The 14,599-nt window shown below is 37.4% G+C and overlaps 1 protein-coding gene across 3 annotated transcripts in view; it reads left to right on the top strand.

Annotated features, from left to right (window-relative positions):
* Window positions 1–7,206: 7,206 nt before the first annotated feature.
* LOC107742419 (serine/threonine-protein kinase N1-like) overlaps window positions 7,207–14,599 on the top strand; it is a 25,688-nt gene continuing 18,295 nt past the window's right edge. For all 3 annotated transcript variants that reach the window (XM_016555360.1, XM_016555359.1, XM_016555358.1), the window contains exons 1-3: window positions 7,207–7,381; window positions 12,320–12,617; window positions 12,831–12,976. In XM_016555360.1, the coding sequence (XP_016410846.1) occupies window positions 7,283–7,381; window positions 12,320–12,617; window positions 12,831–12,976 (543 nt within the window). In that variant the 5' untranslated portion in view covers window positions 7,207–7,282. The remainder of the gene's footprint in view (window positions 7,382–12,319; window positions 12,618–12,830; window positions 12,977–14,599) is intronic.

The following is a 14,599-nucleotide window of genomic DNA, read 5'->3' as shown; positions in this document are numbered from 1 at the left end:
ATTGAATTGGTTTCTCTCTGGTGGTCATCTGTTTTGCAGAAAGCTTTGGATTTAACATGTTTGATGTTGGACGGTCAGTTGTGTTCTTTATTGTGGTCATCATAGGAAAAATACAGGCTTGACTATACAAGCCCCAAATATGAACCATTAGGGCAGGGGTCTCCAAACTCGGTGTCCTGCAGAGTTTTGCTTCAACTTGCCTCAACACACCTGCCTTGAAGTTTCAAGTATACCTAGTAAGACTTTGATTAGCCTAGCTGGTTCAGGTGTGTTTAAATAGGGTTGGAGCTAAACTCTGCAGGACACCGGCCCTCCAGGACTGAGTTTGGAGACCCTTGCATTAGGGAGTGATCAGATGAGGAAAATGAATTATTTCTTGAAATTTACAGACATCATTAAATTTGTTATAAACATCATTTTTGTTATACTTGAGGTCATTTATATGCTGTTGCACTCTGTATGAAATAAACCAAGGACAATAGACCACATTTATTAATGTTTTATATTGATGTTCTTGTTAATAGGGGCATAAGCTTTGTTGTTGTTTTTGAATAAAATGGCCTTTAGAATGAGAATTACAATGCTTTTATAATGGTAATAATTGGTTGACCATAAAAAAGGTATACAAATCTCACAGATGCACATTGAAGTAGGAACCCAAGTAGTGTAGGACTCTTACTGCTATATGCAACAGAAAATCAGGGCTCTCTGTAGCATTGATGTTTCAGCTTCATCCAGGGAAGAATTAAAAATTAAACAGCTTTTCTGAGCCCATCTTCCTGTGCCGTAGACGAGAAACTGAATCAGATGGCTGGCTTAGCTGTTGTCTGTCAATACGGTATGTAGGTTTTAGACTAGTTTTTAACGTTTCAGCACAAACGGTAAACTGATCTGATGGTCAGAGGTAGAAAACATACTTCATTCAAGATTATTGCAAATGCATTTAGCTATACTAGCGCCTTGTTATTTTGTCATGGTTGCATTCTGAGTGCAATTTGAAATGCAGGCTCATGTATCTTTTAAGTGTTGCCACAAGAGGCGCTATAGCGAGCAATAGCTTAATCTCCTGTTGTGTTGAAAATCTGGTGACAAATTAACCTCCATTGGATTCCATGCAATTTGACACTATGAGAAAAAGTAGATTTGTATAAAAACAGAGTAAAATATGAGACATTTTGAACTCTTACACCCTTCGTGTGAGGTGTCAGATCGTGCTGGATATTTTTATGTTTAAAATTAGATGCACAGACACGAAATAAAAACGCGTCCTTGATGTTTTTATTCACTACTTGTAGAGATTATTTGTAGTCCGGGGTGACATGCAACAGTTTGTGTAGTGTGAGAGTCAATATAACTGGAAGGCAACATCTGGTGGCGAGCAGACGGAAAACCACGGACCGGATTCACTGCCTTTATGTCTGGTTCTCAAACCCTTGTGAGGGTAAACTGGCTTTCTCACACTTCTTAGTCCTGCAAAAGACTAGTAATTGCTATCCAGAAAACGAACAACCAAAAACATTATTTCAGACTTTTAAACTGTGAAACCCAAATTGTTGAAGAAATGGCAAATTCTCTATGGACTCCTGAAAACTAGGTAAATTTCGAGTCTTGAATTTCATAGTTTTGCTGTTATTCAAAAACTTGATTTTTGATGAATAACATGGGAACCAATAACCTGCTGTGGGTCGTTTGCTAAAACAATTGTCCAAATGTTTTTCTTCTGCGAGGAGAGCAGAAATCAGCTCTAATGCCCTCGGGCTCGGTGAGTGTCACCGCTGGTAATGCGAACGCACCCGTTAGGAGCTTTCTGTCCGTCGTGATTGGAGAGAAACGCTTTCAAATGGCTTGAAGAGCCCTTATGGAGAAATTCACCACCATCTGTTTACATTACAAGAGAAACATGAGCGCCATCGAAACGTAATGAGAGACAGTGATGTTTTGACAACACTTGAGCACATTGTGACCACCTCATTTGGAACTAATGTTGTATATTTGCACATGAAAGCTTGATGCAAATTTCCTCGCCTGCAACCTCACCCTAGTTTAGTGTTGATGACAGTCGATAAAGTAGACTTAGACTTTTAAAAAATTAACTAATATATATCGTCATACATCCCCAATTGCAGTTTAAGACAATTGTTTTCTGAAATGTTATGTTTAAGTATGCAAAAAAATTCACTAATTTGAATAAATCTGAATATTGGATAAAGCCAGGTTCAAATTTCTTGTTTGATTTTTGTTGACATATGTGACCCTGGACCACAAAACCAGTCATAAGGGTCAATTTTTCGGAATTGAGATTTATATATAATCTGAAAGCCGAATAAATAAGCTTTCCATTGATGTATGGTTTGTTAGGATAGGACAAGACGAGCCCGTCAACTGGGAGGAGCTGGGGGAGCTAGATACGTGGTCCTATTGGTAGATGGTCGACCACATCATCTATTTAAGGGAGGTGGAACTGCTGGAGGGTGCCCCCCTCCCAGTCTGGGCTGCCGTTCCAGAACCTCCTCAGGTCGTGCCGGCCACTTCCAGGTTCTGGGGGTCATTCTCTGAACAGCCCAGGCTGAGACGCAGCGTGGAGGATCCGCCGCTGATGTCGCTCACGATCCTCCCGAGGTGGCTGGGTCTGTTCACAATGTTCTCAAAGTGGCGGTGCCCGCTCAGGATCCCCTTGAGGCGGCGGCGCACACTCACAGTTCCCCCCAGGCGGCGGTGTCCGCTCACAAGGCTCCAATTGTTTGTTTGTTTGTTGTGAGTTATAAATGAAGACTGCCTGCCTGCACTTGAGTCTTCGCCTCTTTCGAACCGTGACGCATACAATGTTTTTTTGGTTATTGCTACAAATACACCCCAGCGACTTAAGACTGCTTTTGTGCTCCAGGGTCACATATTAGAGTTAAATGTTTTTTTTAATGAGAGGATTGTGGTTTTCTATTTTTATCATGCTTTAAATCAGAAAAGCAGAAAACAGGATGTTTTAGGAATAAATGGTTATATAATTCAGAGCGAATTATATATGAACAAACCCTTCAGTAAAAACCTTCACAATATAGAGAGGAATAAAACTGTTAAAAGTTTGGTGTTTGTAAGTGCTGATGAAGTGGAGAAACAAACTCATTTTGAGAAACTGACTTTAAAGATATGTATTGTAATTGAAATCTACAGATGCAAATAAATAAAGTGTAATAAAAAAACATCCAAAATACACATTTAAGTGTATAGTCTGAAAGAAGACATGTTATGGAAGCAAAATAGTCCAAAACCTCAAAAAAATTAAAAAGTCTGTACTGTCTTGCATGCAAATAAATAAAGTGTAATAAAAAAACATCCAAAATACACATTTAAGTGTTTATTTTTTCCTCTAGTCTGAAAGAAGACATGTTATGGAAGCAAAATAGTCCAAAACCTCAAAAAAATTTAAAAGTCTGTACTGTCTTGTCTTAAAGAGATAGTTTAACAAAAATGTAACCAATGTAATTATGTGTGTGTGTGTCTGTGTGTCTGTGTGTGTCTGTGTGTGTGTGTGCAGATGCTGACGGTGGTCGCACACACATTAATTCTTAAGTGACTCTTAATGTGACTCTGAATAATACATCTGTGTGCAGCAGTTTCATCTGAAATGTCTTGTGATTTCACAGACAGTCATGATTGTGTCTGCTTTCTGAACGCTGATCGTCACTGAAGCTTTTACATCTCAAATGTTCAAATGTAGAATCAAAATGGACTTTATTAAAATTGTATTGAGAGAGTAGTGTTATTGTTATTGATTCATCAGAAAAAAAAAGTTTTTTTTTTTTAAATCTAATTTTTTCAACCAGCTCTCATAAAGAGATGTTTCACCATTCAATCGATTCAAATCAAGTCCTGTCTGTTTTTTTCTTCAGTAAATATATGGTTTTGTTCTGAAATGTGTCACATTATGGAAGTAAAATGCATTTGCGTTTCACGTCGACATTAAAATAATTAAAAGGTTTGAAGCTTCATGCTAAACTTAAACACACACAGCATCTGATATTCGGAGCTTCTGGGTTTTGTATATATATACATACATAAATGCACACAGACTAACACACACACACACACATATATATATATATATATATACTGTATGTTAAAACTGATGCACGGATTAGTGTTGAGGTAGATTTAGTGTGATTTGATTGGTTCTCTGAGATCCGTTCAAAGGATTTTTGTCTTTCTCAGCAGCAAGAGTCCTTCTGCTAATTCAGTTTTTATTACATTTAAGTTGATAGTTGTTGCTGCCAAAATCACTAGGAGAAATGGATCAGTCCACTCAACGCTCACTAATAACTTCCTGTCTCTCTCTCTCTCTCTCTGTTTAGTGTCTCTCGTCCACACGTGCCTTTCATTGATCAGGTGTAGTTTTCACTCAGTGAGACGTGTGGACTAGCAATCATTCAGATCTCTTGAAATCCGATCCTCTTTGCACAAAACCCATGATACACGATATAAAAAAAGTAAAACAAACCCTGATATTTGGAGCTTGTTGCTGGGGTTTCATTTTATTAAACTGGAGCATTGTGTTTGCGCTGATATGGAGTTGCTATGGGTGTGTGTTTAGGCAGTGCTAAGGCATTGCTAGGTGGTTGATAGGATGTTCTGAGTAGTTGCTAGGGCTTTGTTGTGGTTGCTAGGGTGTACTGGGAGGCTGCTAGGGCATTACAATATGGTTGCTAGGCAGTTGATGGGATGTTCTTGGTGGTAGTTAGGCAGTTGCTAGGGCTTAGGCAGTTGCAAGCATAGATATGTATAGGTAGATTCCTCATGTTTCTATGGGCCGCTATGCTTAAGCCGTCCGCCATATTGGAATGTCAAGGCCGTGCATCTGCACTGTAACTGTAGTTATACACATGTGTGAATAATATATATCTTCAGTAGACTTCAGAAGATGCTTTTGCTAAATTAACACAATACAACAAGGCAAAGCCGTTAGCTAACAAGGCATTTAAAAGGTACTGTAGTTTAAAAACCTGTAATATTGAGTTAATAGATATTAAAAACAAACATATTCTTACCTGTGAAAGTTTATCCAGTTTCTTCAGGAATTTTAATTAAGACGGTTTTTGTAACCAGATGCTGCACAATGTTGTTGCATCTTGAAACTCATTGATTTTTATTGTGACGACATTGTCAATGTTCCAAGATGGTGGATGCGTCTACGTGCTTGGATCGGTCGAATGAGGAATCTACCTATACACATCTATGGCTGCAAGGGTGTTCTTGGTGGTAGCTAGGCAGTTGCTATGGTGTTCTTGGTGATAGCTAGGCAGTTGCTATTGTGTTCTTGGTGGTAGCTAGGCAGTTGCTAGGGCTTAGGCAGTTGTTATGGTGTTATTGGTGGTAGCTAGGCAGTTGCTAGGTCTATGATCCTATGAAAAAATTATTATTATTTTTTTTTTTATATGATTTTTTCCTAAATGCTGTTTTAACTAATTTTAATAATAATTTAAATTCAGTAATAATAATAATAACAATAATAAATGTTTTACGTTTTTCAGAAATTCTGTGTTGTTGTTTTTCTGAGTGTGTTTTATGCATCATGGAAATCATAGGGCCCTATAGGTGTTATAGATGGTTGCTAGGGCATTGCTAGGAAGTTGCTAGGGTGTTTCAGGCGGTTGCTAATTTGTTGCAAGAGTGTTTTGGGTGGATCCAAATTCTTGGTGGCTGCTAGGGTGTTTTTGGTGGTAACTAGGCAGTTACTGGGTGTTATAGATGGTTGCTTGGGCGTTGCTAGGGTACCCCAGTCAGATATCAAAGTTGAATTTTGGGTTAACTGTAGCTCTGTAATAATTTTCTATTGTTAACCTCCTCATTTTTTTTAGTTGCAGAAACAGTTGATTACAGTTGTTGAAACAGTTAAAAATACAGTAAATTTTTGTGAAAGTGTTAAATCCTACATACAGATTAAAAAAAAAAGAAACCTGTGTACCTCAGTGGCTTTGCTTTGCTCTGTCTGTTTTTCAAAGTGAACTCATTTCATTCGGTTCCTGTGTAATGTTGTCTGTAAACACAGCAGTCGGATGGCTTCTGGGAAACGTTCCAGGCCGGAATACCTGAACGTTACGCTGTCAGTCTGATTTGTGGGCGGGGCATCGTGGGCGGAGCCTTACAGACCCTGTGAAACGCTACGGGAAGCTTTCCACTGTCATTTCGGAATGTAGTCGCTCAGTTTAACCTGGTCAAATTTGGACATGAGGTGAAAGATGCATGACATTAAAGTGCTGATCATAAATTCGATCATATTTATATTCAGAACATAGATCATCTCTTTCTTTAGAACAGCTTGATACAGTAATAACTCACTTCTCTGCTTTGCATCACTAGATGTTGTAGCCAGAACCATCTGAGGACAGTAGAGACCACAAGTCCTGTGCCTTTATATGGATAAACACACACATTAAAGGAACATCCAAAAATGAATATTTGCTGAATATTTACTCCCTTCAGACCATTCAAGATATAGATGAGTTTGTTTCTTCATCAGATTTGGAGAAATGTAGCATTATATTACCAATGCATCCTCTGCAGTGAATGGGTGCCGTCAGAATGAGAGTCCAAACAGCTGATAAAAACATCATTCTGACGGCACCCATTCACTGCAGAGCATCCAGTGCTGACCAAGTGATGCAATGCTACATTTCTCCAAATCTGATGAAGAAACAAACTCATCTACATCTCGGATGGCCTTTGGGAACATTATTCATTATGTTCTATATTCTAGAAACGGTATTTCAGTTGCAGTGAATTTAAGACTGCATGCCTTAAAAAAGTGTGTTTGGTGTGTGTGTGTGTGTGTGTGTGTGTGTGTGTGTGTGTTTTTGAATGGTTTCGTTTCCTCTTTGTTTCAGAACAGTCACAAGAGTTCACAAAAATATCATACTGCATATTAAAACACACACTTGTAATGGTGCCAATCTGCAGAGCTTGTCTCTGAGCAGGTGTGTCGAGAAGTCACAAGAGTTCACAAAAATATCATACTGCATATTAAAACACACTTGTAATGGTGCCAATCTGCAGAGCTTGTCTCTGAGCAGGAAGTTGTGTCGAGAGATTTCAAAAGCGAGCTATCCACGTGCACAAGTGTGTGTGTGTGTTCCTGTGCAAACGTCTCTTGTGTGTCATCATGTAGAGATGAACAGGAAGCTGTTGCAGCCGTTCTCTCTGAGCGGAAGCCATGGCTTTATGTGGTGTCAGTGGCTCTAATAACAGACAGAACAGTGTATGGTCTGAAGAGAACGGGAGAGGAGAGGAGGTGATGGACAGTGAAGGAGATGCGGGAGATTGTTCGTTGGAGGAGTTTCCCTCCAGCCCAGCCCCAGCCCCAGCCCCAGCCCCAGCGGAGGCCGAACATGTGGTAGGAGCTCAAAATCTGCTCAGTTCACATTGAACTGTCTGAATGGCACTGATCTGCAGTTTGTTATTCACCTAAAACCTCGTTCCACACCTGTATGACTTTATTTTTTATTTTAGAACATAAAAGAGGATATTTTAAAGAATGGAGATATTTTAGTATCTTTAATATACTATTGTTTATGTATTAATATTTTGAGTTAGTTTTTTTATATATTTATATATATATTTTTTTTTTTTATTTTAGTTAAAGTTTTAATAACTTTGTGTTTTTGTCATTTATTTAATTTTTTATTGTTATTATTTTAAATGTGTGGTTTTTTTTGGCAATACTTCCATTTGTTAGCATTAGTGAACTATATTAAGTAACTAACAATGAAAAATACTTTGAAAGCGTTTATTGATCTTTTGATGTCAGGTGATTTGAAATCATAGCAGATTTCAACATTTACTAGTACATTTTTCATATCAAAAGTTGTATCTGTTAATATTATTTAACGGACCTGAGCTGATATGAACTAATAGTTGTATTTTTATCAACTGAAGTTAATAAAGATTAACAAATATTGTCAGAAATGTATTGCTCATTGCTAATGCATTAACTAATGGGAACTTATTGTAAAGTGTCACTGTTTTATTAACATTTATTTCAGTTTTAGTCTGTCATTTTAGTACTTAAACTAAATGGAAAAAACGTAAACCAACTTAAAATAAGTTTCTTTTTTTTATATATATATATATATATATTTTTTTTTTAGTTATTGGGCCCTATTGGTGAAAAAACACTTAGACGTTTATTAAAATGTCGTCTTTTATGTTCTGTTTTATTCTTAAGTCTTACAGGTTTGAAACGACATGAGGATGACAGAATTTATTCTTTCAAGGCCTGAACTAAACTTTTGCGAGACAAAGATCGTGGTGATGATGATGGTTTATAACTGTTGTGTTTTTGCATTTGTGATGTTTCTGAACTGTGTTTGTAGTGAAACTAATGCTGCTCAGAGCTTAGTGGTGTTCACAAGACATTCGACTTCCGTAATGAGACATGTTTCTGAGTGAAACAGGATATAAAGATAAAGAAAAAAAAATTCTGATTAAATGATTGGATGGTGAACATGTCTTTGCGTGAAGGTGGCTGATGAATAAGATGAATTGATGACATGAGAGGAAAAGGAAAGTCGTTGCAGAGGAGGAGAAAGTTCAAAGTATGAAGACAAACTTTATTGCATTAGAAATGTGATCTGATGGATCATTCACAATAGACCAGTAATGTGTATTTAAATACATAAGATTCAGACCCAAATGAGTCAAATAGGAATATATACTGATAATAATTTGGTTTAAGGATTTCAAATTAATTGCTAATAAATTTCACAAATAATTATAAAGAAACAGCAAGTAACATGTTGAATTAAACATGAGAGACTGAAATAGTGTTTTGGGTAACACTTTATTTCGATAGTCCACTTTAGACATTCTATTAACTATAAGTAACTTTGTAACTACATGTCAACTACATGTCAACTAATTCTCATTCATTTGCAACTACATGTCTACTAACTCTCAGAGTAGACTGTTAGGGTAGGTTTAGGGTTAGTAGAATAAGTTGACAAAGAAAGTGTTAGAAGATAGTCTTAAGTGTTAAGCAGACAGTCTACTAATACTCTACTAACTGCTAGTTGACATGTAGTTGCAAAGTTACTTACTGTTAATAGAATGTCTAAAGTGGACTATCGAAATAAAGTGTTACCGTGTTTTGTAAAACATACGCCCAATAATCTTTGTTTTATTCACAATTTTGACTTGAGTAGAGCTTTAAACGTAACATGGAGAGCAGCTCAGATCCATTTGAAATGTTTATACCTTCATGTGTCCACACTGAGATCTCGGACTTTTGAGATCGTGGCTAATTTTAGACATTGAGATCTTGTCTGAAACTTTAGAGGAGATAAATGTGACCCTGGAGCACAAAAGCAGTCTTAAGTCGCTGGGGTATATTTGTAGCAATAGCCGACAAAACATTGTATGGGTCAAAATTATTGATTTTTCTTTTATGCCAAAAATCATGTAAATATATCAAAACTTAATTTTTGATTAGTAATATGCATTGCTAAGAACTTCATTTGGACAACTTTAAAGGCGATTTTCTCAGTATTTAGATTTTTTTGCACCCTCAGATTCCAGATTTTCTAATAGTTGTATCTCAGCCAAATAATGTTCTATCCTAACAAACCATACATCAATGGAAAGCTTATTTATACAGCTTTTAGATGATGTATAAATCTCAGTTTCGAGAAATTGACCCTTATGACTGGTTTTGTGGTCCAAAGTCACAAATGTGCGATTAACTGGGTCCTTTTGAAAGGAGGAACATCAGGAAAGTTCAGCAAAACTCCTGCGAACTTGAAGGAACTATTGAGATTTGAAAGAGATTTCATTGTGGTTTTTCTTTCCTACATGCTTTATGTGTGTGTTTTGTAAGTGAGCTGCTCACGGCTGAACTTCCTTACTGAGTCACAATGTTTGTGTGTGTCGTTCGCTCTCTTGTCAGCTGAATGTTTCTGCGGTGTCTTGAGTCTGCTACCTGCTCTATTTACACTGCCAGACGTGTGTTTAGTCTTTAAGTGGCTGCGCGAAGTGTGTTATATTTCAGCTGGGCGATGTTTGATTACAGTTCAACTCAGTCTGATCGATTCTTTTGTCTCTTGTGTCGGTATCGGCCAACGCAAACAAAACACAAAAGAGAACTTCTGTTTGCGAGTCAACAGTCAGTTACCTTATCCATGATTATAAGGTTTCACTTGATGTCTCTAACTTCCTCAGCATGAGCACTGAACCGCAGAGCTGCCCTTTGCTCCTCACACTGCTGCTGACTCATGACGGATCACTGACAAAGACTACAACAGGAGTTTCAATTAAAGTTGCAAAGATGAATTTAAATGCACTTAAATGATCCTCTGTTGAGCCTTTTTGTATTTAAGAAATTATTGCTTGCTGAAACTTTTTGTGACTCTCTTGTGATTAATTTGATTCTAAATCTGCTTTTCAGTAATTCGTATTGTATAAAGTTAGTGCTATATGAATGTAAAATGTAAAAACGGCATTAAGATGAAATTAAAAATATATCAAATAAATGCACTACTGGATATAAAAGTTTTGAATAATTAAGGTGTTTTTTGTTCTTTTGGAAATGCACAACAAAGCCATTTGATCAATTACAGTAAAAACAGTAATACTGTGAAATATTATTACAGATTAAAATAACTGGTTTAATATATTCATCTATTTTTAATATATTTAATATATTTTAAAATAATTTTGTGGAAACCCATATTGATTAAAAAAACTTTTTTTTAATAAAAGTATCATTGTTATTATTATTTTTTTTTTTAATTCTTTCTTTCCCCAACGTTTCCACAAAAATATGAACCAGGACAACTATTTCCAACATTAATAATAATAATAATAATAATAAATGTTTAGAGCAGCAAATCAGCATATTAGAATGATTTCTGAAGGATAATGTGACACTGAAGACTGGAGTAATGATGCTGAACATTTGTATAATATTTCACTGTTTTTACTGTATTTTTGATCAAATAAATATATATATATATATATATATATATATATATATATATTTAAAAAAAGGTTTTGCACTCTTTAGTTCCCTCACTGCCTCAGGTCCGCCGAAATGTTTACTGATGCCAAATATTTCAGTTCAGACTTCATGCTTGCACTAAAAAGCATTAAAGTCACCGCAGATACAGACACTTGATTTAATGAATGGCATTCACAGGTCTTATATTTGATTTCTCTTCATGTCTATCAGACACACTCAGAATCTGGTCTGGACTGCCATACGAGGTTTGAGATGTCAGTGGTTTTGGTCTAAGAGCAGGTGGTGTGTTTATGTCCTGCTGTGAGGGAGTTATTTCTGCTCATACTGAATCAATGAACAGCATTGCCGTCACTGACCCCGGGTCTGTGAAGAGTCTCAGACGCAGACATCACACTCTTTGTTTCAGTCTTTTGAAATCAGTGTGCTCTGGTTTATATCAGTCCAGGAAACAGTGTTATGTTTACTGCCGCAGTGCAAGATCTGTGTCATTAATACTTGGATTTTCAGAGGTTTTTTTTTTTCTTTTTTTGAGGAACTTAGTAGCAAGTAAACTAGATACTCACAAGCAGAACTGATTATTCCACTTTTCTTTCGAAGTCATTTCTGTGAAACCATCATTGTTATAATTGCATTGAAAATCAAATTACAGAAACTACACACATATTTACTGTACTTCCATGTATTTTCATTGATGCTTCATCTGAAACTTAATTTCCCATGTGAGATCAATAAAGTCTATCTATCTATCTATCTATCTATCGTTCTATCTATCTATCTATCTATCTATCTATCGTTCTATCTAGCTATCATTCTAAATATCTATCATTCTGTTTCTCTCTCTCATTCTTTCTCTCCATCTATCTATCGTCTATCTATCATTTTATCTGTCTCTCTCATTCTGTCTGTCTCTCTATCTATCTCTTCTGTCTGTCTATTGTTCTACCTCTCTCGTTAAATCTGTCTGTCTCTTTGTCGGTTCTATCATTCTATCTGTCCGTCATTCTGTCTATCTATCATCTCTGTCATTCTTTCTGTCTGTCTATCCTTCTATCTATCAATATATCTATGTCTCATTCTTTCTGTCTGTCAATCGTTCTGTTGTTTTACCTCTCTCTTTCTTTCTATCTTTTTCATTCTGTCTATCTATCAATCTATCATTTTATCTGTCTGTCTGGTTCTTTCTGTCTGTCTATCAATCTATCCATCTTTTTTTCTGTCTGTCTGTCTATTCATCCTTCTGTCATTCTATCATTCTATCTATTGTTCTGTCTATCCATACATAACCTCAGTCTGCCAGCATTGACCCTTGACCCCTCCTAGGATTCGGATGGCTTGTCCGTCCTGGAGCAGCTGGGACTGGACCAGAACTCTGATTTCTCAGACTCCAGCGTGCAGCAGCGGTTGGACGAGCAGCGAGAGAGGATCCGGAGAGAGATCCGGAAGGAGCTGAAGATAAAAGCAGGTGCGGAGAACCTGCGGCGGGCCACCACTGATAAACGCAACGCCCAGCAGGTGGAGAGCCAGTTACGCAGCTCCAGCCGCAAGCTGGACTCGCTCCACACTCAACTGCAGGAGCTGGACGCCCACATCGTGGTCAAGGGTCACGATGACAGCAAAGGTCAGGGGTCATAATTATTATCTTACCTTTAATGCTGCATGTAAGAAATGAGTTTAATGTAAAATTCTTCATTATTGATGAGTGAATACGAATATTCAGGGATGATGGGTTTTGTTGTGAACATACGGCAAATTGATGTATATATTTACAGCCTTCATAACCCTGTTAGACCGTGACCCCAGATGAATGTTTGACCCTGTCTTTGACCCACAGATGACCTTCAGCCTCTCGGGACGCCGGGTCGCTCCTCAGCCAATCAGGACAGGATTAAGGCTCTGGAGCGACAGCTCAACATCGAACTGAAGGTCAAACAGGGGGCAGAGAACATGATCCCCATCTACGCCAACGGGGTTACAAAGGTAATGAACATCTATGTATCTATCTAACGTCTATCTCTCTGATGGTCTATATCTGACTGTCTATCTATTAGGGGTGTTGAAATTAATCGTTGCATCGTTCATAATGCAGTAATAGACCATAATCGATTATAGCGTACTGACGTCATTCGCATAAGCGCTTGTCCCGCAAGTATTTTAAAATGCACCCACTATTTTTAAAGGGGTCATATGATGCGATTTCAATTTTTCCTTTCTCTTTGGAGTGTTACAAGCTCTTGGTGCATAAAGAAGATCTGTAAAGTTGCAAAGACTAAAGTCTCAAATCCAAAGAGATATTCTTTATAAAAGTTAAGACTTGTCCACGCCCTCCTAAAACGCCTCGTTCTAACACGCCCCCACATGTCTACGTCACTGTGTGGGAAGATTTGCATAACACCGCCCAAATGTTCACGCAAAGAAAGAAGTAACTTTTATTCTCGCTGTAGTATTGTTGCCGCCGCCGCCATGTCGTGAAGGCGCTGTGTGTTTCGTTGTGAAAGCGAAACTACTTTGTTTGGCCTTCCAAAAGAGGACGATATCCGCTTCGTCATGCCTAGAGCTGATCCGTGCTGGTCGCTGAGGAAATACTACAACTTTGTGCTGTGGATCGCCGGATCGGCTTTCACCGTGGACGAAACAGAGTCCAGCCCGGGGTCGTCACATGTGGTTGCCGCAAGCCTCCTTCGTCAAATCCGCTGGCCGCCGCTCACTCAAGCCGCTGTGTGTTTCGTGTGAAAGCGATGTGTGCTTCCACCCGCCATTATTTCAGTGTTTTACTTTAGATGTGCTTTCATGTCTGCCATTTGGAATGCAGTATGTATCAGATGCACGAAACTCACGTACTCACAGACTTTCATGTTTGCTTTGTGTTTGTTTGTCCTGGAGCTTAATCGCGGCTGCGGTTAAATGCATCTCAGAATACGAAATTGATGTAAACACAGTCAGTTATGTTTTCAGAACAGGACAAAACATCTGATATGTGGAAATAGATCTGTGCATCAGTGTGCATTCAGCCACTGTCTATGATCTCATCAGTAATAATTAAACAGCAATAATGCTGAGGAAAAAAGAAAAACCCATAACTATGATTGCCTGTGAACTTTCGGGCACTTAAAGCACTCTCAGATACTGAAAGTACTTTTTGCTTATCATTTGTAATTGTCTTTTATCCCCCTTTATTACTTTATATTTGCTTGTATGTTTTGAAGTTGTATTTATTTGGATCTTAACAATTGTTTTAAATTTATTATTAATTTGTAATTATTTTAAAAGTAGCCTGCTTATATAATTTAATAAAAATGCACAAAATAAATTTGATATAATCATGATGCATCGTGATAACGAATCGAATCGTTGACTTGATAATCGTAATCGTAATCGAATCGAATCGAGAAACCAGTGACGATTCACACCCCTACAATCTATCTATCTATCTATCTGTCTATCTGTCTGTCTGTCTGTCTATCTATCTATCTATCTATCTATCATCTGACTTTCTTTCTATCTATCTATCTATATATCTATCTATCTGTCTGTCTGTCTGTCTGTCTGTCTATCTATCATTTGACTTTCTTTCTATCTATCTATCTGTCTGTCTGTCTGTCT

This window comes from Sinocyclocheilus rhinocerous, unplaced genomic scaffold (assembly GCF_001515625.1).
Source record: "Sinocyclocheilus rhinocerous isolate Xijiao unplaced genomic scaffold, SAMN03320098_v1.1 scaffold5670, whole genome shotgun sequence".
Classification (NCBI taxonomy): domain Eukaryota; kingdom Metazoa; phylum Chordata; class Actinopteri; order Cypriniformes; family Cyprinidae; genus Sinocyclocheilus; species Sinocyclocheilus rhinocerous.
The sequence above is the reverse complement of the archived record's forward strand: the minus strand, read 5'-3'. Positions and strand labels throughout refer to the sequence as shown.